Raw genomic sequence first — 27605 nt, forward strand, 5'->3', positions numbered from 1 at the left:
CTGGCCCTCATACTCTCCTGCAAAACTTTCTGGAAGAATCTAAAATTCCCATTACTGTCCACTCATCCATTCTCAAGGTGCAAGTCTATCCATCTTGGGCACTTACGAGTCCTTCTTCTTCCAGGACTTTGTTTCCACCAGTCAAAAACGCCAACCCTCTCTCTCTCTATCAAGCCCAGGACAATTGAGAACAAGGAGACAGTGAATCACGGCGGAGAGGGGCCTGGAGTGACTTTTCTCAACAAAAATATGCATAATTCAGTGGCTGGAGAACTATTCCTGGAAACAGATGATGAACAACGGAGGCTTTTTCTAAGGGGCCTGGGTCAATTTCCTACCAGTGAAGCAAGCTGCACTTCTTGGAAAGGCACATATTTGAGCAAAGTTACAACTGTAGTTATTACTGATTTCTGGTGGCTCCTCCAAACATGAGAGGGACAGTCCCTCAGCACTGAGTCCTTGTAAAAGATGCTCAAACTCAAGTACATCTAGTGTTCCCAAATAATTCTAACGCATATCTACTCTAAAGGTCATGGTGCTGGTACAGTGGAGTTAGTAATGACCATCTGTAGATAAGCTTTGGAGGACAAGGCTTAACTCTTTAGGAGCCCCTGACAAACATTCAGTTACAGACCTTGTTGGAATCTCAGAAGGAAGCCACTCCAGTCCCACTTCTGTCTGGAGTATTGCATATTAACCACCCTGGATAAATATTTGCCTGTTTAACACAGTAAAAGGTAACCTATTACTATAATTATTAACTATATTACTATATAAACTATATTTCCATAGTTTAAAGATTTTAACACCAAAAAATAAATTGAAAGCATGATGATTAAAAAAATTTTCGACCTACCTCCAATATCTTCTGAATATGTTCTCTTAGTTCTTTTCTTTTCATTCTAAGAATCATAAACGAGAATGTGTAATATATATTTACACGAGGAGCTGACAGATCTCATCATCTTTGTATGCTGTGTCAATGGGAACTTGTTCAATCATACAGTGATGTGATTTTTAAAATAAGTAGTCATTTAAAAATTATTTTAGAGCAACCCTGCTATTTGCATAGTTTTTTAGTATTTAGACACACGAATTAGTAATCTCCTCCTATACTCAGGAATGTCTTTTAAAAAATTAGCTGCCTCCACTGAGAACCCTTACCAAGGGCTTGCAATCTAAAATAGCTGGGGTCTTTTCTTTCAAAGAACTTGGCATATGTCAGCAGGAACCACCCTGGATGGGACTGCTTCCGAGAGCCTCACTAGCTAACACACCGGCCCATGTCTGACCCAACACCGTTTCTCTTCCTCCCGTGTCCCACCTGACCCTACAGAGATGCAGTCAGAAACTCCACTCTCCCAGGGACAAGGATGGTTTCCTTAAACACCAAGATGTTAGAAAACACTTTCTGCCGCGGCCGAGTCCCTGCACGGGAGCCTCTCCGACGTCTGATAAGCCACACAGACTGGCCGATGGGCTCAGGGGAGTCTGTAATAGCAACTTGTATGCATGGCACAATCTCGCAGACGAGAAACTCTCCTCATGTCGTGTCTTCCCTATGGCTTAATTTGTTTGTTTTAAAGGCATCAGATGCCACATCTGTATCAATGCAACCTCATTCCTTTCAGAGCACACTCGTGCATCCATTAAGAGTGAAAATCCATGTTTAGCTGCCCTGAAATGTTTTTAGTCTCATTTGCTTAGTCACTAGGGGTCTCAATAAATGGTTATCACAGGGGTGATGAAAAGAGAGGTTCAGTGTTGAATACAAATGTTTACTGATAGGTTAATTTATTGGGGTGTTGTTCTACAAAAAAAACCCCTAGATTCCTAAATTCATTTACTTAAAAATCATTATGATGGATCTATTCTGCTCCAGGCATTAGGCAAGACCTTGAGGACACAAAAATATTAACAGAATGATTTCGTTATCCAGGAGCTTACAGTTAGAAGAGACAGATGTGTGAGCATTACGGGGCACAGTGAAAAAAAGACAGGAAGGACTGGGTTAATTCCTAGACAGAAGGCAGGTTATAGAGTATTACAGTGAGAACTGCTGTATAATTTAGTATCTGACCAGAACATTTTTGAGAGTGAAAGGAGCCACTGAAGTTAATAAAACCATACAGTGTCTGAAATTTTTACTTATGGATAAATTGGTTTATCACATTGGTAGGCCTATAAAAAGAATTTTTTTTAATTTTTTTTTTTCTGGCAGGGAAAGATTCACCCTAAGCTAATATCTGTTGCCAATTTTCCTCCTTTTTTTTTCCCTTCCTTTTTCCCCTGCAAAGCCCCAGTACATAGTTACGTATAGTTGTGAATGCTTCTGGTTCTTCTATGTAAGCCACCACCACAACATGCCTACTGACATACGAGTGGTATGGTTACGTGCCTGGGAACTGAACCCGGGCTGTCAAAGCCAAGTGTGCCAAACTTTAACCACTAGGCAATCAGGGCTGGCTCAATAACTATTTTTTAAAATAAAATTATTTTGAAAACACCAAAACAACTTATATCCATGCATGTTAAAACAAAAAAAATTTAACTTCTTTCTGTTGATTATCTGAATATCAGAGACTAATATAAGCAGAATAATTACTCTTGGCACATATTCACATATTTTAATCAATGTCTATTTATATCTATCTCTAAATCCATATCTGAAGAATTCACTTTTTTCCCAATGTGGATTTATTATTTTTAATTTGGTCATAAAATTGCTTACAATCTTCTTCAAAGTTGCATTTTATGATCAGTAAGTTTGAAAATGTCAACATCTTTAATTGAGTCTTCTCTATTGACCGTAATATTTTTAATTTGGAAAATATTCTCTCTATAATTGCTGCAATATCTAGTAAATTCAGAGCAAATCCTGCTAAAATGATAAATTCTAAACTGTAAATTTTTAATCAAAATATATAAATATTCCCACCCAAATATTTTTCACAGGTACTGCCATTTTCCTACCTTTCTTCAGTAAATACTACCTTTCTTTGATAAATACTTTTAAAAGACAAACCTGGTCAAATCAACTGTCTCCATTAATAATTTTTTTAATGTTTCTCCAAATTTGGATGCTGCAAAATAACCAGTCTTGCCAATCTCACTCCATTGCAGTACAGATACAAAATTATCAAATTAAAAATAGGAGCTCTACCAAGACACTTCCCACAGATTGAGTTATTCCAAAGCACCACTATAGAATCTCAGAACTAACTCTGGTACACCATTCGAGCTCTCATCACTGTTTCTTTCTATTGCAGGGATGTGTTTGAGATTTTGTTTCCAATAATTGCAATTTGCTAAAAACTTCAAAAGCTGCTGTTTTTCACACTTAACTTGCTGAATACTTTGATTAAAGATTTCCAGCTGCCTTTTAACCAATGCAACTAAAATATGGGGGGTTTATTTACAAAGAAATTTGATACCATTTTAGTATACTTACATTGATTTACAAAGTACCTCCTTCAAAGGCTCAAACTGTTCTAATATTCAATTGATGGAGCAGGTAGCTTAGCAAGAACAACAGATGTCTGGAATAAGTGGAATACAAGAGAACAGAAGAAGAATCTAACTAGAATCATGTGAAAGGAGAGCTGAGCAGTGCTGGGGACCGGACTGAGACCGGGGAACATTTAATCTTCAGCAGCTCCAAGCCACCCGACTGTGTGCTCTCCTCCAGCAGTACCCCGCAGCTCTGAGGCAGGGAGAGAGGATGCAGGCAGAAGCACTGATATCGAGCTTTGCCTCTGTAAGGGTGGATGCAGCAGGTAAAGGATGCAGACAGAGAAGTGATGGTGGGGATGCTCCAAGGGGTTAGGCTGGATAGGGAAGCCAAGGAGAAAAGCATTGAAGGGTTCTCAATAATGTCAAAGAACCGGTAGGGAATAAAACATTGAGGGCTTGTTGTCAGCTACGCTGAAGGCAGACATGGAGTGGTGGAGATTAAGACGACAGAGCTGAGGCAGCTCTGGGGACACCATTCTAGAGAGCGGCCACGGGGTTGTGTCCTAGGAGAGGAGCTGGTTGAGGAACACTGCAAGTTATCATGTGGGTTGTCCCCACGGACAGTGAAGGTACCATACTAATCATGCTCGTCACAGGAATTGGAGGAGGGGGTAGAAATCTATGAGTCAGCCACCAAAGTCTTCTATGTGTGAAAGAAGATTGAGACCGGCAGAAGCAAGGAAGGCTGGCCAGGAACAGCCTGAGCCACAAAGGAGCAAGGGTTTTTATTTCAAGATGTAAAATTAATCATCTGGATGTGGCCACGCGGGATCCAGCAGAATTCTCAATGCCTGCCTCAAAACAGGAACCAGAAAGCTCTCATCCCATCCACTCCCTTCCCTCCTCCTGTGAGAAACATCAAATTTCATACATTCATCAGCACTACCATGCCAGCATCATCACCAACATACCTTGTTTATAAAGTCGCATGTACTCAAAGAGATAAGACATGGTTTTAGAAATATCATCTAGAAATAGAGATAAGACATGGGGAAATGGGCAGACCTGCCTATCAAACGCAGAAAACCCAGCAACTGGATTTCTAACATTTGTGCTTGTTTCTCGGAGATTTACACTGAGAAAATGGGGACAGCAAAAGAAAGATGAGACCATGGAATTTTAGACCCGAGACCTTAGGCTTGTCTAAAATAAATAAACAAATGACAACAAGAACCCCTACTTTATAGACAGGCCCAGAGAGGCCAGGTGCTGAGCTATCAGAGAGCGCACCAGAAGCAGAAGGAGCTTGGAATCCGTGACTCCCGCCTCCAGTCCAGCGCTCTTTCCATTCTATAGCATTCCGAAATGAGTTTCTTAAATAAGCCCTGTGAGATCTCCCCCAGTCTCCCTCCAGATGCCTGACAAAATCTCCCAAAGGGGAACATGAGGGAGTTTACACCTAACGGCCTCAACTTGCCCCATAAAATAATCTGAAAAACTACTTGGATTTCCATGATTCCAATGAAGGGGCAAGTGGTTCCCTCAAAAGGGTAGAAGTTGGGGTCGGATGAGATTATTTCCCAGGTCACTTTGGGCTATGTCCCGTGACTCAATGGCCATTGCCCCATAGGAACCTGTATTCCAATTGGCAAGCCAGGATATAAACACTGAAAAGTACCTGCGCCACGACATGGGTAAACTCTGGAGTGCTCTAGAGCTCCGCCCTCAGACCTCTTCCCTGCTACCCACCCTCTTCCTGCCCCGACCCAGGCCCCTCTTGATGACAGCCCTCCCCCTCCTCTCGGAGCCCTGCTGCTGGGCCACTCACCTGCCCAATGGCTCTCCTCCGGCCTCCCAGGCCCATGACCTTCCTCCACCCCAGGGCTCACTCTCGTCCTGCACCTGCTGCTCTGCTGCCAGGTGGCTCTTTTCCTGACAGCCACATGCAGGGCTGGACACATAATCTGCCGGGCCCAGTGCAAAATAAAAATGTACGTTCCTAGTTCAAAATGCAGGGCTAAAAAAGATTTTTCCTTTCTTCTACTGTCTCTCAGTCAACCTGTCACAGTGTTTTTTATCTGTTATTTAATGGCATGCTCCTTCCGTCATGGGGACGAAGCCAGGTACCTGAGGGTTACTGTAGATATTCAAGAAGAACATGATTGCCTTTTGACCTTGTTCCCAGCACAGACATAGATAAATCTGTCAATTTGCTGTTTTCTTAACTTGAAGGGTGACTTGAGTCTCAAGGATTCATGAGTTTGTTTTGCAGAAGAGAATGCCTTGGGGGAGGGTGGGTCACCAGAGCCCCCCACCCCTACCCCGCCTCCCGACCCCCAGCCATTGCAGATTGCCCAGGGTTTATCAGGAGTGACCCTTGCTTCTCTGAAGCTCCTCCTGCCAAGCCCCTCAGCTCTATAAACCCCTGCTGCTTTTTGCTCTGGTTACAGTGGATTTGAGCGAACCCATGCTCCCATTGTCTTGTCTTGGCCAACTCGAATGGGGCCTTTCTCCATCTCCAAGCACAGATGTCTGTGTTTGGCTTGCTGTGCATCGGGCACAAGAACTTGGGACTAAGAGGTTCGGTATCAGGGACACTCACCTGTGGGGTGAGTGCAGACCCCCATGGCACCAGGGGTTCCAGCCCACACTGGCATGCTGGGTGCATGTGTCTGACCCAAACACCCCCACACTTGTGCCCAGTTCCCTACCAGTTAAGAACAGGAGAGCAGATGGCCAGGAATCTGTCCTGGGAATGTGCCAGGAGGTGGAACCTCATGTGAGTTGAGGCTCCAACCCCTCAGACTTCACTTACAGAACACAAATTCAAAGATTAAATTTTTAAGATGGCAAGTGCAAAGCATGAAATGCCAAGTGTGGGGCCCTTCTGAGCTCGGGGCTTGTGCGACTGCTCTGGGCCCACACCCATGAAGTCAGGCGTGGCCACGACTTATCTCACTGCCTCCAGATCTCTGCTCAAATGTCACCTGATCTGAGAGGTCTCCCCAGAACATTTTGTATAAAATGGCAAACCACTCACCTATCTTTCAGCACTCCCCATCCCCCTCACTTTCTTTTATTTTTCTCAGTAGCCTTTATTACTACCTAATCTATACTCACTTGTTTACTAAGTTCATTGTTAGTCTGCTGTCTGTCCCTTCTGCTGTAGTATAAGCTCTATAGGGGAAGGGAGTTCATTCATTATAGTCATTGCCGTATCCCCACTGGCTCATAAGGCCAGACACATGGTAGGGGCTCCATAAGTACTTGTTGAGCAAGTGCATGAATGAATATCACGATTCATCATGACAAGGTAGAAAAAATTGTCACAGAATTTCAGGAAAGAGTGAATTCTCCATGGGCTGGGCCCCTGGAATCATAGAGGGTGTGCAGGTCGCATTTTAGAGAGGAGCGATTATAACCCACAGTGATTGCTTTCTCTGAGGTTTGTGCAAGGAGCTCTGGGGTCACAGGGAAGGCCCCAGTGGAGGAGACACCCTTGACTGGAGGGTGATTAGGACTTAGCCAGATGAATGTGCTGGGCATGGGGTGGGGTAAGGGCTGTGTTCCAGGTTAGGGGCTGCGCTCCTGGCTGAAGGGCTGGGACAAAGAGAGGCATCAGGAGCCTGGGTTGGATGGTGAAAGATGTAGTCTGGAGCTTTAAAAGAAAAGATGAAGAGTGGAAAGAAAATTAAAGAAACTGGGAAGACAGGAGAGAAACCTGAGGCCAGTACGTACACATCCTGTTTGCAAGGCATGAGGAAATTGGTTTGGTTGGAGCAGAGAGCCTGTTTCTTTTAATAAGTCATCAAATAGAATTGCAATTCAGGAGCATCTCAAACCAGAATGTCTAACATGATATATTCAGAAATTTATTACTGCATAGGTACACTTTTCACAAGTCCCAAGTTTTTAGCTACTAGGGAATTAGAAGCAATGAAGTCCAAGGTGATTTCTTCTCTATTTTATTTTTTTTAATTTTACAAGCCCCAGCTTGCTGACATGATGTATACATGTATCCTTAAATCAAATAAATATATGAACAACATGTAAGTTAATAAGTGGAAAATTTCTCTGAAATTGATGCTTTATATTCTAAGCATGACTCTACATTTTATGTATTTTTATGGATTCTCAAATTTGAGTATTAGTGACCAGATGTTACTTATCAAAAATTTTACAATTGTCACATAATGTATGAGATTTTAAAATTGTGCATACTTTAAAGAACTCATTAGAAATTTAATGAAAGACATTAACTTTCATTCAAATTGGATAAAATGGATAAGGATGTTTAGAATAGTATTGTGAAAATCTTTTAAAGGAAAAATGGTGATATTAAAAACATGGTTATAAAAAGTCAAAACTGTTACAAGAGAAAAAGGACATTATACATTGATAAAAGGGTTGATTCATCAAGAAGATAAGTGTACCAAACATGTACAAAACATCAGAGCTCCAAAATATAGGAAGCAAATGTTGACAGAATTGAAGGGAGAAATAGACAGCTCTGTAAAAATAGTAGGAGACTTCCATACCCTACTCTCCATAAGAGATAGAACAAACAAAGAGAGTATCGGTAAGGAAACAGAAGACTTGAACAACACTATAGACAAACAGACCTACAGACATATAGAGAAGACGCCATCCAACAAGAGCAGACAACACATTTTTTCTCAAGTTCACATGCAACATTCTCCAGGATATGTTAGGCCACAAAACAAGGCTTAACAGCCTTTAAAAGACTGAAATCATACAGAGTATTTCCAATTGTAATGGAAGGAAACTAGAAATCAACAGCAGAAGGAAAACTGGAAAACTCACAAGTATGTAGAAATTAAACAACACACTCTTTAACAGCCAATGGGTCAAGAAGAAATGACAAGGGCAATGAGAAAATATCTGGAGACAAATGAAAATGAAAACACAACATATCAAAACTTATGGGATGCAGCAAAAGCAGTGGTAAGAAGAAAGTTTACAGTTGTAAATGCTTACATCCAAAGAGACGAAAGATCTCAAAAACTATGATAGTATATTGGCAATTTCACATAGTTGAACCTAGTAAAATCGGTTCATGGTTATATTGGACCTTGGATTTTCTTTTTTCTTTACCTTCTTAACTCTCTAAGCCCTTTATATCTCAGTAGGTTTTCCAGCAGCAGGAGGGGGGAAAAAGGGCATATTAAATAATTAGCCTCAAGGATGACAAAGCAGCAGCAGCAGCCAGAAGTACTGAGTTTGCCTCTGCCAGCATCTCCAGCCATATCTCCCACAAGGATGTCACACAGTCCCCTATCCAAGCCAGACTGAGACCCCACAGGACAAAACCCCACACAGACTGAGCCCCTCACTGATGGAACCCCTCACAGACTGAAACTCTCATAGACTACACCCTCCACAGACTGGACCCCCTCACACAGCCTAACCCCCTTACATACTGGATCCCCCACAGACTGAATCCCTCACAGACTGAATCCTTCACAGACTAAACCCTTCATGTCCCACCCAGGCTCCTTAATGTCTCTCTTTGTACCAGCTCTTCAGCCTGGAACACCCAGCACATCCCACCCTACACCCCTACACCCAGCACATCTGTCTGGCTAAGTCCTAATCACCCTCCACCCACAGGTGCCTCTTCCATCAGGCCTCCCCTGTGACCCAGAGCTCCCTGCGCAAACCCCGAAGGACGTAATGATTGTGAGTTTGATGACTTCTCCACAGAGAACCACTGAAGAACATCAACTGGGCCTTGTGTGTGTTCCCCAACTCCCTTCCCACCCACCCAATACTTAACATAAGTCACAGGCCCTCTAGGCTCTCAATTAGTGTCTGTTGTGAACAAAGATAAGATGTTGGTAATTTATATGTAAATATATTAAGGTGTCATAGTCAGAAAGACTTTTTATTCATTAGTATGCTTGGCTACTTTAAAAAGACTTTCTATTGGGAGTAATAATCTGTGTTCTAATTAAAACTGTTTCTGGGAACACATTGCATGAATTATGAATACAATATCCACATGAAGTTAACACTGGCAACCCCCACAAAGAGGGAAATGTTCAAACAGCTTCGTGCACAAGCCAATGGAGTAGATAAACCATATTTTCTCTTGGAAGCTGCATATATTTTCATGTCTTGGACTACTCAGGAATCAAATTAATATTCTTTAAAGACAGCGTGTTTAATCATTAATTTTCCAAGCTCAGCAGGTAATTAGTTGTATATATCTTAATTCTACCATGGAATGAAAGGAATATTAGAAATATTTGAATCTCACGTGGAATATGCACAATGCAACAAATCACAATATTGGTAAAACACACTCATCCATTCCTTCACTGATTGAAAAAATTATTGAAGAAACATGATCGTTGCTGTGAATGAATTGAGACTGCTTTAGTGATTTCCTGTGATATTATTTACTAAACTTTCTCCCCCTCACAAACCACTACAAAATACAGGGCATTTCCTAGTTAGCTCTGCTCATAAAACACTTATTGAAGCATAAGTAATAAACTTTTCCAGGTAAAACAAACTATTAATATTAATATTAATATTAATAGTACCTGAAAGGTTTTTTCCTAGCAAATGTCATCCAGGTATATCACACTGAGTATCCACTGGGTCACTCACTGGCTTGGGTAAATGATGCAACTTTCTCCTCAGTTTCTTCATGTAAAATTGGGATAATGGTCGTTCCTAAGTTTTTTGTAAGGATTAAACAAGTGAATAAATAAGCATTAACCTTTATTCCTTTTATATGCAATCATATTAATTGAACAAATATTTATTAGTGCCTACTGTAATGTGCAAGGACTGTTTTAGCAGAGAACAAAGCAGAGATAAATTTTCTAACGGTGACAAATGCTAAAGACAAAAATTAAGTTGGGAAGGGGACAGGAAATGAATGGGTGTATGGTGGGAGGTGGTAGGGGGAGTTATTATCTCACAGGGGAGCTGGGGAATTTCTCAGTGAAAAGGTGACATTTGGTAGAAATTCTAACATTTCTTTCATCCCACGATAGCATTAAGACATCTAAGGGAAAGGGTACCAGGAAGAAGGAATAGCAGGAACAAAAGCCCATGATGGTGCTGGCTAGGCATGTTTGAGGAACAGCAAGGAGGCCAGTCTGGTTGCCCCTGAATGAAATAATGAGAGAGAAGTGGGAAATGAGGTCAGAGAGGTCACCAGGGGGTCAGGACATCTAGTGCCTTGAAGATCGCCATAAGGACTTGGTCTTTTACTCTGAGATGGGAAGCCAATGGGAGTTTTCAACAGAGGCATGACAAGGTCTGGCTAATATGCTGAGAAAGAACAGTGTAGTGGGGGAAGAAAGACAAGTTTTATACATGAAGGTGGCATGGACCAGGGTGGTAGCTGTGGAGATGATGAGAAGGTGGTTGGATTCTCGATATAGTCTCAAGTTGGTAACCATGGGTTTTGCCAATGGATGGGATCATAGGGCATAAGAGAAAAAGAAGAGTCAAGGATGATGGCAGATTTTTGGCCTGAGCAACTGGAAGAATGGAGTTGCCATTTGCAAAGATGAGCCAGACAGCAGGAGAAGATGATTTTGGGTAAAATTCAGGAGTCTATTTAGGATCTGATAACTGAGCAATGCTTATTACACAGCCAAATGGAGCTGTTGAGCAGACAGTTGGATATACAAGCCTAGTTAGGGGAAGGGTCCAGGCAATGACATACATTCAAGAGTTACCCACATATAGAAATGTAAGCCTTCTTGAAAATATGATACAATTCAAAAGGGAATATAATCTCTTTCTCTAAATAAAAAAGCAATTCTGATATATCCTTTGAATTGTATCAGCATGAAGTGTATTTTACATCTTGTGTTGTTACAGATGTGAAAGGGGAGCAGTTGAGGGGGTGTCTTTTTTCATTTCCAAATATATGGGCTGATATTCCACAAGCAAAGTCCGATGAAGAATTAACTCTAAACAAATTCACTTCTCATTGGTAACTTATCTCAATGTCATACTAACCTCACACTATCTAATGAAGAATGTTCCAAAAAATAGCATTCAAAAAAATATATTTGTCCAAAAACCCAAATAAAATTTAAATAGAGACCTCTATAAACAGCCAAGCGTCTTTTGCTGCAGCAGCACAGGAACACATATGCTACAGTACTCAGAATTGAAACAGCAATTAGCTAAGTAATAAAACTAGGGTGCCGAGCGTCCCCTTTTGAATCTAAGCATCGCTGCCCAAGATGATGTTTCCTAGGAAACCAAAAACCTCCCAAGCACAAATATTGTGAAATAGTCCCCCCAGACGTTGTGTTCTTGATCCTCCCCAAGTACTCAGAAACCAAGAACTTTCTAAGCTCTCCAAAACAACCCCAAAATCCCACTTTCTACCAACCCAGACAGAAAAGATATGGAGGTCTTAGGAACAAAAACTATTGAGACCTGCCAACCAAAAATATATACATAACAACAAAAGTAACAACAAAGCCCACACAATCCTCAAACTAAGCCAAAGACTCTCCCAGTATTATATTCTGATACATCAAGGGTTTTCTGTCATTGTTTTTTTCTTTTTCCCATTGCTTTTCTAAATCTCACTGATTTAAATAACCAATGGAGGTGAGGAAGGAATAAGAGAGAGGCCAATTTGAATTTTCAAAATATAATTGTATATTACATTTATATATATATATGACATATAAACTATATATGTCATAATTATATTTATATACAATAATTTAATTTATATACATAAATATAATTATGACAGTAAAATACACTTAATATCTAGGACTAAACTATCACAAGTTTTATCAAATAGAATTCCTTTGGGGACCAACCAGAATTAATGTAAATTGTAGATGGCATGATCATTTAGATAGAAAATGCTAAGAAATCCATAAAACAACTACTAGAACTAATCAGTGGATTTAGCACGGTTATAGGTTAATGCAAAAAAAAAACAATTGTATTTTTATATAATAGCAGCAAGAGACTGGAAAAATAAAATAAAAACCCATTTATAATAGAATCATAAAAATAAAATATTTCAGAATAAATTCAACAAAGATATGGAAGACCTACACAGTGAAAACTATAAAACATTACTGAGAGAAATGAAAGATCTAAATAAATGGAGAAATTGATCATGTTTATGGATTGAAAGGCTCAATTTTTTAAATTGTCAATTGTTCCCAAATTGACATACAGATTCAATGCAATCCCAAACAAAATTCCCACGTGCATTTTTGAAAAAATAAAAAGCTGATTCTAAAATTTATGTGCCAATGCAAACAATCTAGATTAGTCAAAGCAATTTTAAGAAAAGAATAACAAAGTTAGAGGACTTACACTACCTGATTTCAAGACTTCCTCGAAAGCTACAGTAAAAACAAGACAGTGTAGTATTGACAAAGAACAGACATACAGAGTAATGAAATAGAATAATGAGTCCAGAAACTTAGCCAGTCGTATATGGTCAATTGATTTTTGACAAAGGTGCCAAGGCAATGAATTGGGAAAAGAAAAGTCTTCTCAACAAATGCTGCTGAAAATTGAGCATCCTTATTAAAAGAAAAAAAGAATACGGTCCTTACCTCATGCCGTACATAAAAATTAATTTGAAATTGATCTTAAAATAGATCAACTGATAAAACTATAAAACTTTGAAAGAAAAAAACATTTGCAAATGTGGAGTAGGCAAAGACTTCTCATATAGGACACAAAAAGCACAAACCAGAAAGAAGACAACTTGATAAGTTGAACTTTATCACCATTAAAACATTTCCTATTCAAAAGATACCATTAAGAATTAGGTTATGGTTTCTTAAATATGACACCAAAAGCATAAGCAACAAGAGAAAAAATAAACTGGACTATATCAACATTAAAAACTTTGGTGCTGCAAATGACATCATCAAGAAAGTGAAAAGAAAACCCACATAATAGGAGAAAATATTTGCAAATCATGTCTGATAAAGGACTTGGATATAGACTATACAAAGTCTTACAGCTCAAAAATGAAAGACAAATGTCCCAATTTTAAAATGGATAACATATTTGAATAGATATTTCTCCAAAGAAAATACACAAGCGCCAATAAACACATGAAAAGATGCTGAACATCATCAGTCATCAAAAAAATGCAACTCAAACCACAACGAGATACCACTTCACCCCCCCAAGGATGGCTGTCAACAAAAAGACAGATAAAACAAGTAATGGAGAGGATGTAGAGACACGAGAATCCTCAGCCACTGCTCATGGGACTGTAAGTCACTTTGGAACATAGTTTGGAAGTTCCTCAAAATGTTAAACATAGAGTTACCACTTAATAATTCCACCCCTAGGTATATACCCAAGGGGAAAGCAAGCATATATCCATACAAAAGTTTGTACATGAATATGCCTAGCTTCATTATTCACAATAGCCAAAAAGTAGAAACACCCTAAACGCCCATCAACTGATGAATGGGTAAATAAACATGACATATCCATATTGCTTGGGAATAAAAAGGAATAAAGTACTGATACATGCTCCAACATGGATAAGCCTTGAAAACATTAAGCTAAGTGGAAGAAGCCAGTCTCAAAACATCACGTATTGTATGATTCCATTTCTATGAAACGTCTAGAATAGGCAAATCCATAGAGACAGAAAGCGGTTGCCAGGGGCTGGGGAAGGGAGGAACTGAGAGTGACTGCTAATGAGTGCAGGGTTTCTTTTAATGGGACAAAAATGTTCTAAAATTAGACTGTATGATGATTGTACAAGGCTGTGACTAATAAAAACCATTGAACTGTATGTTTTAAATGGGTAAATTGTATGGTATGTGAATTATATCTCAATAAAGCTGTTTTTTTAAAAGGGCACCACTAAGAAAACAAAAAAAGCAAGCTCCAGAATGGGAGTTAATATTCATATTACATATATCTATCAAAGGATAGACTATATAAAGGACACTTCCAACCCAATAATATGATGATAAACAATCCAATAAAAATGGAGGAAAATATCTGATCAGACATTTTACCCAAGAAGATGTACAAATGGCCCATTAGGACATAAAAAGATGACTGACATCATCAATCATCAGGGAAATGCAAATTAAAACCACTACAAGATACCACTACGCCCACTAAAATGGCTAAAATTAAAAGCATCAAGTGTTGGCAAGAATGTAGAGAACAGGAACTTAACATACACTGCTGGCAAAAATGTAAAACGATAGAACCACTTTGGAAAACCATCTAGCAGTTTCTTAAAAACTTCACCATAACACCTCCCCTATGGCCCACTCATTCGACTCCTAGTCTTCACCCAAATACACGTTCACACGAAGGCTTGTACATGAACATTCACACACATTTATTTATAACAGCCTCCAAGCTGGAAACAACCCAAAATGACTTTCAACAGGTAAGTGGATAAAATGTGGAACATCCATAACAATGGAAAGCTTCACGGCAATAAGAAGGACCGGACTACTGATCTATGCTACTACACGGATGAATGTCAATAATCATGATGAGTGAAATAAGCCAGACACCAAAGTGCACATATCATATAACTCCATTCATACAGTATTTTAGAAAATGCAAAATAATCTCCATTGAGTGAAAGTGGATCACTGGCTGCCTGGGGTCAGGGGCGGGGGAGGGAGGACTTCAAAGGGCCACAGGGGATCCTTTGGGGTGATGGACATTTTCTGTTCTTGGTTGTGGCGGTGGTTTCATGGATGGGATTCTCTCACATTCATCATCGTTTACATGGGTGCAGTTAGTTGTACATAAATTAAACCTCAATAATGTTGATTTAAAAAAAGTAATGAGCGCCAATGAAAAAAGAATTTATACAAGTTAACAGTTTGTAATTAGCATACCCAATATTTTTTGTGAATTGTGCTTCTAAATTGATTAATGGTACAGGTAAATAGTCTTTTCCTTAGGTACTTCAAACATTCATCGCCTCTAGATCTGGATTTTGTGATTAACATGACTGTCAGACCTCATACCATGCACTCCAAAGGTTAATTCCAGCCCAACTCATCTCTGAATTAATACAAATTCTGAATAAGTGTAGTCCATATTAAGGAGGTTTTGGGAAAATTGCAAAATAGTGAAATTCCTGATAAAAAAAGCTCAGTGAGAGAGTGGGGACGACTGCGCCGACCACATCTTCCAAACTTTGTTCTAAGGTTCGATCTGTTCCAGGCACTGTTCTGCTCTCCTGCCAGCTGACCTTTACATAAACTTCGGCAGGTAAGTACACAATTAAGTTGCTCAGAGAGGCAGAAATTAAACCTACTTGAACTCTATCTCGTAAAATTACAGACCAGCTGCGGAAACTTACTGAGGAAATGCTATAAAAGTCCATACAGAAACCAGACTGTACTGAAGCCCTCTTATTTATGACAAACTATTTCCCACACATATTTCCCGTTCAATACTTATTATAGCCCTCTACTGTAAATATTATCATCCCCATTGTTTCCCATCAAGGAAATTGATACTCAGAGTGGCCTAATTCTTTGCCCAAATTTACCAAACTATTAAGGGAGAGTCAGACCTGAGATTTACATATTTGGAGTACTTTTAACTGATTTCTTTAGTTACAGTTCCACGAACAGAGAACTTAAGCAAGTGAGTACATACAGCTTTGGATTCAAGTATTAATATTTTTTCGGCATCACTAATAAAAAAGCACACATTTAAATACACAACTGACATTTTTGTGGGGCTTTTTCTTGTCACCAAAATGTCCTATTCTTCCGATTGGCAGTCAACATTTGGAGGGAAAGTGGTTCATCTGGTTCTTTAAGAGCAGACTCCATACCCAATGTGAGCTCCTAGGGAGCATTCCAGATCTGGGGAGAGCTACACTTTCTAGGAAGAACTAGAAATATGATAAATTATAAAACAAACAGCATATCAAGGAGCTGGAAAAGACTGTGCTTAGGTAATTGGGATCCAGCAGCCAAATACTGCTTAAACTACCTGTCTCTGGGCTGACAATAACACACGAATCCAATAAACTGCTGGTCACCATCTAGGACTGTCATTTGCCAGAGAAAAATCATCCACATGCTTCTAGTTTGGACACTTTTCAAAATGTTTATACAAAAATGTCACAACCTACTAAAAATACTTTAAAGATAAGGAGAGATTAAATAAATGCATTGGTGAACACTTATTTGCCTCCTATAAACGACCCCCCGTTAATGTGTTGTTTAAGCATGCATAAGGAAAAAGACAATAGATGAAAATTAAATTGTGAGCCTAACCCTCAATTGTTCTAAATACCTTTAGCAATCCAAAGTGTGAAAAGCATTAATAAATAATGAAATTTAAGTATATATTCTGACTTTCAACAAAAATCCTCTTTGGTCATCAAGCTCAATAACGGGGTGCTCCAGAATTTATTTACCTAAGTTACTCAAGCATAACAGTTTTATGCAGTTTCCATCACTTAATTATAATAAATTTAGTCCTGGGATACTCCTAGGAATTATGTCACTTAGAGTAAAGCATGTGTGCAAGTGAGGAGGCTAATTTCATCTTACATCTAAAAAAACACATGTTCAAGGAAAGTCTCCACCTGCATTTTCAGCTTTCTTATTTATTCCATCTTCTGGTAATCTCCAGTGTTACTGGAATGCAGAAATAATCTAATGGGGGTGGTAACACCATGGTCTGACTCCAATTATTCTTTTCTTGTATCTGGTATGAATTCCAGCTCTGTCACATGTGCATTTATTTATCTGCCAGCAGGAGAGTAGAAGGGAAAGGACAGAACACACAGCAACCATCTGCTGCCCTCCCCCAGCCTCCGTAGCAATGAAGACAAGGGTGGGAGTTCCTTCTAGAGACAGGAGCAGAGTGTACTTCACAGTGGGCCCACGGAAGTGTTTTCAGGAAGCAACATTTGGACCTTGCACATTAAAAAGCAAAGGAGACATCCTGAATATAGGCATCGTGCAATAGTAGCATCAGATCCCATTGCAAGGGCTCTAGATTTTCAGTCTGGCCCAGCAGCTGCAGACTAGACCAAGTGAGGTCTGCAGACTCCTGTGTTTGGTCCACTGTCTTTAGATGGATTCATGCTTCTCCAATGTTCCACAGTCCTCATCACTCCCTATGTCTCACCTGACCCACTAAGTCAGTCTATTTTACCACCTGATCCGTTAGGCATTCGAGTTTGCAACCCGTGGTCTGCGCTCATCAATTAAACAAGGTACTTACAGCTGCATGACCAAGTACAGGTGATTTGGGCTTTCATAAATGTCTTCCAGGGCAACAATGTTTTCATGCTTAATCCTGAAAGAAGGGAAAAAAAAGCACATGCAGAATGGTAAGTACAATTGGAAATGACAACTTTAAAAACAGACATGATTATAGCAAAATGTTCCAAGACAGAATCCAAACTCCTTAACATGACATTTTAGACTCTTCCCAATCTTGTCCCCAAACTTTTTTCCAGACCCATTTCCCCTACTCTCTGCTCCCCTTCATTCCTGAGGCTCTAGACTCTACAATGTAGCAATGCTGGATTAACTATTGTCACTTCATGTATAGCCCAGCCTCCTTGCACATATCCATGTGAATCCCAGGAATGGGTCAAACTTGTAAAAATCTTATCAGCTTTCAGGGCCCAACTCAAAAGGCTGAGCACCCATGGAGAATTTAATTACTCCCTCTTCTGTAGACTCATAATGGCCAACAAAGACTGACCTGAACAGTTCATTGTATGCAAACCCATCCCCATAACAGGCTGGATGTTCCAGGGAATGGTTTCATTATCATGCTCATGACTCCAGTGTAGGCAAAGGAAAATCAGATGACCCCTTCATTGGGGTTTTAGTCTCCACCACCAGCAAAGATCAATTCAGCACCCCAAGTGAACTAGACTGGCACTACTGCAAGCGTGCTTCCCAAACAGCCAGCCCCGGCACTTCCTGGCAGCTTGTTAGAAATGCAAATTCGCAGGCCCTACCCCGTCAGACACAATCAAAACCCCTGAGGGTGGGGCCCAGAAATCTGTTTTAGTAAGATCCTCAGATGATCTGTATGCGCAAAGCAGAGCTGGAGAAATTCTGTAATAGACCAGTGCTTCTCAAACTTCAGCGTGTACACAAATCACCCGGGATGCTGGTTGCACTGTGCATTCTAATTCAGAGGGTCCAGGGCAGGGCTGAGAGTCCACATTTCTAACAAGCTCCCAGGAGATGCTGCTGCTGCGAGTCTGTGGACCACACTCTGAGCAGCGAAGTTCTAATAGAACTCAGGGAGAAGCAAACAGCTTAATGCTAGCCCCTGGAACTCCCCATTAAGAGTAGTTTCTGCTCAGAATGTAAGATATTTACTTAAAGCATTTGAGAGGAGAACCATTTCATTACTCTATGAGCTAATTAGCTCTTACGGCAAGCTTTTCACTCAAATGACTGCTGAACCGTCTAAAAGCAAGCATTTAACATGCAGATTCCTGAGAATCCTTGAAAGCTGGGACTACATCTTGGTCAGGTTGTTTCCCCAGCATTCTTAGCATCGACCTGCTTGATAAATGTTTGCTCAATGACTGAATGATAGTTAAAGGGTGTTGCTCCTAAACAGCAAAGGTCATTATTTACTTAGAGAAAGTGGAGGCAATTTTCCTGAGTGTGAGATGCATTCCCCTCCAAAAGAAGTTTATAAAGTAGAAGAAGCCAGAATATTATCCTGCCTTTGAGCAGAGGAAAGAAGAGATCAAAACAGTTAACTGAGAGAGTGGCAATGTTTTGGTTTGCTTTCTCAGCTCTTATTAGTCAACACAGTTGACTTATAGGAGCTTGGATGATAGATTAATAGATTAATTCTATTAATAATAGACATTATTAGTATATAATATATATTTTATATAATATTAACAATATAATATAAATTATAATATATTAATATTCTATCTATATATCTATTAATATCTATTAATATTACTAATATCTATTAATAGATTAATAGACATCAAATTCACATTTCACCTGATTCCAATGCACAGAGCCTAATTATTTATTTGGTAGCAGTGGTTACTGCAATACCTGAGCAAAAGAGTATCAGCAATATATTATATGAATCAACTAAATATGCCACCAAGGAGATCAAGAGAGATTAATTTTGGACTGCCAAGATTCTAGACACTTGTGGAATTATCATTATTGGATATACGTGAAAGAATATGACCACAAAAAGTATACAGTGTATGGATTTTTCTTTTTCTTAATTTTCAAAAAATTGCCATTGGAATTGACAAATAGAAATGGCAAGCAATAGGATATATTGGAGTATATGAGGAAGCCATTTGGTGTAAACCTAATTCAGCCTGACTTTGTTTTTCCAAAAGAGACTGACATGGCCATTGAGCATCCATTGTATACCTGCTTATACATTTACTATGGCAAGAACAAATGACCTTAAGATAAAGGTGCAACTTCCTCCCACATTGGCATTTCCTTAAGGATAAGCATCTTTCTTTAGGCTAGGAACTGATTGCTGCACTCACCTTTGATCACCCAGCTCAGCTGTGACCACCCAGCTCAAGACAACAGACCTGCCACCCTGCTGTGTCCACCAAGACAGCAGACCCACCTGCTGTGTCCATCAATCGCTGTGCCGACAGAGCAATCTCACAACTATTGTAAAAGGGACATTTCAATCCTATGTGAAACATCCTCTCTGGGGGTATATAACCACTCTGTACACCCCACTTCTTTGGTGCCCTTTCTTCCTTCAGGAAGAAAGGCCCTGGGCCATGGTCCTCACATTTTAGCTCAGAATAAACTCACCCAAATTTTCATTTATAGATTGGTTATGGATTATTTTCATCGACAGAATCAATTACATGGACATAAATATTTTCTTTCAGTCATGTTAATTTGGGGGTTAATTAAAGCTTAGATTAATGGGGTAACAAAAAGGATGGGGTTTTTATGTAGAATTGCCAGTTCTGTTTAATTCTAGATAAACAACAAATACTTTTTCAGTATAATTATGTCCCAAATATTGAGGTGCTGTTTATCTGAAATTAAAATGTGACTGGGCACCCCACATTTTCATGTGCTAAATCTGGCCACCCTAGTTACATGAATCACAGTCAATGAGCCTCTAAACTGAGCTTAGAGATTTGTACCTACAGTCCCAGCTCCCAGCTCCCCTCAGAGGTTGAGCCAAGAAGGCTATTTAAGCCCTGGAGTACAGCCATTAATAGAGATTCAACTATATACAAAGAATCAACTATGCACAGAGCACTTGCCCAGCCAAAGTAGGAGACTCTAATAAATTAAGAACATAATCCCTTCTTTGGATGCAAGGGGTCGAGAAATTAATGTCTACTTAACCTGCCATGTCTTACATGAGCTCTTGTAGTGGCTAGAATGAGATGTCTACTGACTATCTCTCTTAACTAATGAATGAAACAATCAAGCAATTGTCATTTACTGGGTTTCTGCTATGTGTCCGGGAAAATACAAGAAAAAGATAAAATAAGATTTTGCCCTCAAAATGCTTATCACCTAGACGAAGAGCCCCATGAAACGAATAGGAAAGAATGACATGCTAAACTCTGTAGAACTGCTATTAAATTGAGAGAAGGCAAGGCCCCGTAGGGGTCAGAATTATGGCTAAGGCCGCAAGAAAATGATGGAGGCCAAGCTGGGATGGGTGATGTTTGAATAAGCATACTTCAGAACTTTCAAAGAAATCCTAAAATGGCCTCTTAAAAGTGTCTTAAGCAAAGGAGTTTAATTAACATGTAGATGTTAGAACGTGGTGGAAGAAAACATTCTGGCCTCCCACATCTGTTCTCAGGTACTTTATTCCACCCTCAGATTCCTTAAGATATACAAAAACTGAAGCTAAAAATTTAACATTATTTTAGTACCTAGATTATCTTCACAAAATGCCATTTGAGCATTCATCCCCACATCTCTGGGCGCCCACCATGTGTGAGGAACAGTATTAGGAATGACAAGGGAGACAGCCTCATGGCGTTCACTCCAGTGGGTATCTGGCTGTAGCTAGGGCACTTCACAGACAGTCTTTCTTATATTTACCAGTGATTAGCCTCCTTGTAATGAATAGTTACTCCTGGGAGCAACAGAAAACATGCTTACCCCCTCTTCTCACAAATCCTGCAAATATTTCAGGGATATCATGTCTCTATTTAGTCTTGTCTTATCATCAACCAATCCTCCTACAATGTGGCTTATATTCCTCTCATCACATTATTGTCATTCTTGTATGTCCAGACTATGGTATTCAGAAGCAAAAGTAATGATCCCAGGGTAAAATACAGCATCACAAATAGAGTATTAAATAATAGACTAAAACTATTAACCGTCATGAGCTGGATCTTATACTTTTGCAAATAAAGCCTAACACTAGGTTCATTTTTTTTTCTTTTTTTTAGGCAGCTACACAACTGTTGGCATATAATGAATATAAGCTCCATGGAGGTGGGGGTTCTTGACTATTTTGTTCACTACTGTCTCCCCACTGCCAAGAAAAGTACACGGCAGGTAGTACTTTCAATACATATTTGTCAAATGAGTGAATGAATGAGAGAACAGAAGAATATTAAACTTGGGGTCAGTTAAATGACCAGCTCATTTTTACCTGAACTTCTATCAAACAAGATCTCCTTTCTTATTCAGTCTTAATCTCTTGAGCTTAAAGTCTTCACCTTCAACTTCATGAAATTCAATCTTTTTGGGTTCTATGCAATGCTTCTCATGATCAGGAATATTCTGAAGTTTTACTCTCTCATCTATTATACTTACTATCCCTCTCAACTTAGGGCCATCTGCATATTTGGTTGGTACACATCCTCCCACATGTCTTCATCCAAATGTTTAGTTAAAGTCTTAAGTGAGAAGGTTATATGTCAGAGCTCCGTGGTATTCCACCAGAGACCCCCATCAAGATAACCGTGACATTAATCAAGGGCTTCAAGTTGCAAACCCAGCAGTACTGTCATCTAGCCCATATTTTACCACCCTATCCATAACGAGACAATTAGATTCTCTGCTGAAATGGCATTCCTCAGTTTTACACACCACATAATACCATTTAAAAGGGAAATGGATGTTTGGGAAGCTTGTTCCTAGTAAACCCATGATGGCTCCTAGCAACCACTATAGTCTTTACTAAATGATCACAAACCATCTGCTTAATTTACTCTTCCAGAATTTTGCTGCGCATTGAAGTCAAACTTCCAAGTCTGTATATCTCATATTCTATCTTTTTTATGTTTGGAAAATTGAGCAACATCTCTTATATTGTTTTTGCAAACATTTCAACTCTGACTCTGCGATAAGTGCAATTTCCTCAGTCCCCTGGGAGGGAACACATCTAAATCTACTGATGAACTAATTTCATAACTTTCTTTAGGCCCTGCGTACAAAGCTGTTTTATATATACCATTTATTGAGTGTTAACTACGTGTCAAGACTATACTAAGCATTTTTAATTATTTCATTTAATGCAATAATCCTACAGAGTACATATTATTCTCCCCATTTTTCTTCTTCTCTCCCAAAGCCCCCCATTACGTAGTTGTATAGCCTAGTTGTAGGTCTTTCTAGTTGTGCATTCTATTCTCCCCATTTTTAAAAGAGGAAAACTAAGACTTCAAGAGGTTAAATAAGTATTCCAAGGTCATACGTCTTGTAATTGGTATTGCTGAGATCCTAACTGCCAAACCCACATTCCACCACGTATGTATAACTTCATATTAACTAAGTTATAATGAGGATATCAAAGAGCTTATATAAATAGAGTTATTTATAAAAAATTATAATCCATAAAGTCAAAGTATTAAATTTCAGAACTAACAATATAATATCCACTTCTGGGGGTGCAGAGATTTGCTGAACTATCCTGAAATCTAGCGGAAGTTCTCAAGACTCTTCGTTGTAAACATCCTGACAGATGAAATCCCAGTGGGTCAAAGCGAACCAAAGACATACTCAGAAGCAGAAGGAATAGTCAGGAGTCCAGAAACTATAATTAGGAAGAATCTTTCATCAGCCCAGATCTGCTGGTGTCATCAAAAGGGAGAATAAAGTAGACTGAGAAAAGAGACGGAGATGTCAGCTACAAGCTAACCTTGCACAGCTTGCACAGCTAAATCCCTGTAGGTCAGCGTTCAGTCTTTCCAAAACATGGCCAAGAGGACCTTCATACATGAGGAATAGCAAACCTTTCGAAAATGTGCATAATTCAAAGAAATAAAGTCACTAAAAGCAACTTTAGGTGATGAAAAGAACCTCACTTAACTTTAATCACTGACCATCCACCAGGCCCAAAGTAAGCATTAGCTGATAACATCTATGTCCCGAGGCTAAACGGTTTATATGGCAATCTACACGAAAGTCTCCATAATCCCCAATAATGGACAAAAGAGGTGGACAGAGGGAAGTGGGCCCAGGCAGAGAGAGAGAGAGAGAAAAGCTCCAAATGGGAAAACAGCATATGGGCCTTGATACAGACTCCTGCCTGCATGGTAACCGACAGCCAAGCAGGAAAACCCCAGAAAGAGCCAGGAAAACAGTTTAAAGTTAATTCATGCAAAAAAAAAAAAAAAAATCAGTGCCAAATGCACAAGCAGGCCCCATTCCAAAGCCCCCAAGCTGGAGGGAACATCGAGACCCAAAGGATAGGCATTCTATTGAATACACATGCTTCTATGAAATGACGGTGACATCATTTCTCCCTCCAATCTAATTCTCCACAGCTCAAGGATCCACAAATTTTGAAATCCACATAAAATGAGGAATGTTCGAAAAACATAAGCGAGAACAGGAGAGAAAAGAAAGTTCAACATTTTTCACTTTTTTCTTCTCCTATCATGGCTCATTGATCTGGAAAAATTGTGGCAGCAATTTTGAAAATTATCAGAGGAAGGAAAAGGCAACCAAACACCTTTCCTCTGTGTTGGCGTTCTTTGCAAATGGTCACTTATCTCCTCAGGTTACAGAGGTCATAAGAGGGTAACAGCTGGAAGAAAATTTAATCACAAGGGACAGACGAGACAGAGCGATTACTAGAGAAGGTAGAGTGAGAACGGTGCACAGATGGATCTCCGCGCAGGGGTACAAGGTGGAAGTTAAGTCACTGAGCCAGTGACCAGCTTCCTGTTCTTGCTCTCAGGCACTTCCGGGTTAGCCGTCCAGTCAGGAAAAGGACTTATTCAAGGGAAAACCAAGCTCCTTTCAGGGAAAGACCATAAAGGAGGAGGTCTTTCACCACCCACCACTCTTTCTAAACAGCCCCAAAAATTTAAATTTTATTCACCAAAAAAAGACGCTATGGTTCTCCAGCATGGCAAATTCCCTCAAAAATAGATGAAGAATTTTGTGATGTCTTGGCCAACACTCATTTGTCTAAGTAAACACTATGAGTTTTTTGAAATAACATCATTTGCTCTTTTCTTGGGTCAGATTTTTTTTTCTCCCATTATAAGCAGTATGGGAAATAATGCTAAGAAAATCAGGATACCACCAGTCACAAGGGAAAAATGATAGAGTTGAAATATTTGCCAGATGGCATCAAATAATAATACCTTCCCCTTTCATAATTTAACAGGCGCATTCACAGATATTATCTCATTTCATTCGAACAACAACTCTATAAAGTAGGCATTATTATTCCTATTTTATAGATGATCACTCCCAGTTTATAAGCACTTAATTGCTCTCCCTATCTCCCTCTGGTCTTGCTCTCTTCCTAACCATCCTCCATGCTGTCTCTTGAGCCGCCATGCCAAACTATAGAGTTGATCAAACTTCTTAGCTTGAAATCCTTCAATGGCACCATGACTTACAAGGTCCCATGTTGCTTAGGTCCCCACCTGTCCATCCCATCTCACCTTCCACCACTGCCCCACACCAAAACTTTACTGGACCGAGACAGCTATTGCACACCTTCTTTTCTGGCCATATAGGTGTGCTCATCCCTCTCCTGTCTTCTTATCAAACTACTCATCTTCCTACTAAAGATAATACATCTTACTCAAGATACGTCTTCTTACTTCACTATCTTCTTACTAAACTACTCATCCTCTGAGATGCCTTCTGTATCACCTCCACTGAGAATCTTCTGCTATTTCTCACCTCTCTCGCAGGATGGATCCCCCTCCTCTGGGCTGCCCAGCTCTTTTTATCAGCTTGTTGTACATACTGCATTAGACCCCAAGAATTTGTTTGTATGCATATGTGTGTACATATTTAAATAATTTCATATGTAGATTAAAAAGTCTAGAAGAATATATATCAAACTGGTAACTAGTCACCTTAAAAAGTGTGTGGCGGGAGGGGGGTATTTTCATCTTCCAATTTTTCTGAACCAGGGTTCTTCATCTGAACCACAGAAGCGAGAAGAATGACTCGAGTGACTATGTTCTCAATTCTCTCAAGGATGGCACCATTCCAGTTGCATAGAAGAGAAGGTTAATTCAGCATATGCAATGAATGCCTTAGGGCCTCAGGCCTTGATTCTCTCACTGAATCCAAGTAGAAAAAGGTAACTAGACTGTTGTATTGCCAAATTTTACAAAGAGGCATTTTTTAAAAGTTCTTGATCAAAATCATTAACACCTGGCTCACCAAAATATATCCATAATGCAGGCTACAAAGAAATACATACTGACTAGTTTAACTACTCAAGCAATCAGGAGATTAGGTTGAGTCTCAGCGCTGACACATCTAACTGTAAGATTTGGGACAAGTCATTAAATTCTGACTTGATTTCCTCATTTGTTAAATAAACATTAAAATACGTGGTCTTATTATATATCTACATGCAATATACACATGAGTAGAGGTAAAATATATTATATATACTCATATGTGTATCATATTACACATAGAAAGAGATCTTGTCTATTAAGAATATAGGCCACCCCAGAAATGACCAGAATTCAAAATCCAAAGCTTCAAATCATCTCTCTTTGCTGCCAGTAGATGGCGCTGTAACCAATGGGAGGCTAAGGCACAAAGGCTGGTACCCAAATCAATTACATCTTAAGTAAGCAAGCCAGTTTTGTTGTTTTTTTAAGGATTAAGTACCACATGTGGTACTCTCTCATTGTGAAATGTTTTGCTTTGAATTCTTAAAAACAAACAAAAAAACAGCAATAAAAAGCCTTGTGCGCAGCTGACCACATTTCCCTAAAAGCATCGTTGGCATCCTTACAAGATAGGGCACAGAGAGTGGGGGCTTGGCCAGCGCCATATGTAGGGAGAAAGGGCTAGGGGCTGTAACGGTACCATGGGAGGTGCGCCAACTAGGCTGGCTTGGTCTCTATGTGACCATATGGTGGTCACATCACTTTCCAGGGTCTCGGTTGCCACATCTAGAAATTAACCAGTCAGACGGGATACTCTTGGAGGTCCTTTCCAACTCTAACAATCTTAGAATCTAAAATTATAGTGAGGAAAAGTATATCGAGGTATATATGGACCCACAAAACTTGATTCTAAGCCAACATTCAGTGTTCTCTAGCATAGTGCTTGCTACACAGAAACCGGGATCACAACTCTTCCTTCAACAGACTCCTCTTCTGCATGGGTAAGTTTGTCAGGTAGGTATGGAATAGAATATTTTGAAACAGAAATCCATTTACAGGGAAAAGACGTTCTTTTCCTTCTCCCACAGGCAGCTTCTACAATGCCCTGGACCAACAGAGAAATTCCCAAGTGATGTGCTCAAGTCTAGAATGGGTGCAGAAGACCCAGCCGAAGGCTGGTTGTCTCTACTCCAAAGGAGAAATAAGATAGGTCCAAAACAGTGTGAGAAGCCCAGTGCTTCGCTCACATCAAACCCCCAGGGAATGTTGTAGAAGAATGAATGAATGAATGAACAGTTAATTCTGGCCTTTCTAAAATCTTACAGACCAAGGACACTCAAAAGCTGGATACCTGAATCAAAGCAGATTAGATTTGACTCTCTATACTTCTTTCCTACTCCTGTTACCACCCATGCTAAGTTCCCAGTGGGTCTCAAACTTGGCCAAATGTTAGGATTACCTGAGGGGTTTTAAAACATCCTGGTAGCTGGGCTGCCCCTTGGAGATGACGATGTAATTGTTCTGGGATGTGGCCTAGGCACTGGGATTTTTTAAAAGCCTCCTA

The 27605-nt window shown here is 39.7% G+C and overlaps 1 protein-coding gene across 6 annotated transcripts in view; it reads right to left on the bottom strand.

Moving 5' to 3' along the window:
• CAMK1D (calcium/calmodulin dependent protein kinase ID) overlaps positions 1–27605 on the bottom strand; it is a 405571-nt gene that overhangs the window by 131597 nt on the left and 246369 nt on the right. For all 6 annotated transcript variants that reach the window (XM_046680009.1, XM_046680005.1, XM_046680010.1 and 3 more), the window contains one exon: positions 17689–17763. In XM_046680009.1, coding sequence (XP_046535965.1) covers positions 17689–17763 — 75 coding nt within the window. The remainder of the gene's footprint in view (positions 1–17688; positions 17764–27605) is intronic.

This window comes from Equus quagga, chromosome 12 (genome assembly GCF_021613505.1).
Source record: "Equus quagga isolate Etosha38 chromosome 12, UCLA_HA_Equagga_1.0, whole genome shotgun sequence".
In the NCBI taxonomy this organism is placed as follows: Eukaryota; Metazoa; Chordata; class Mammalia; order Perissodactyla; family Equidae; genus Equus; species Equus quagga.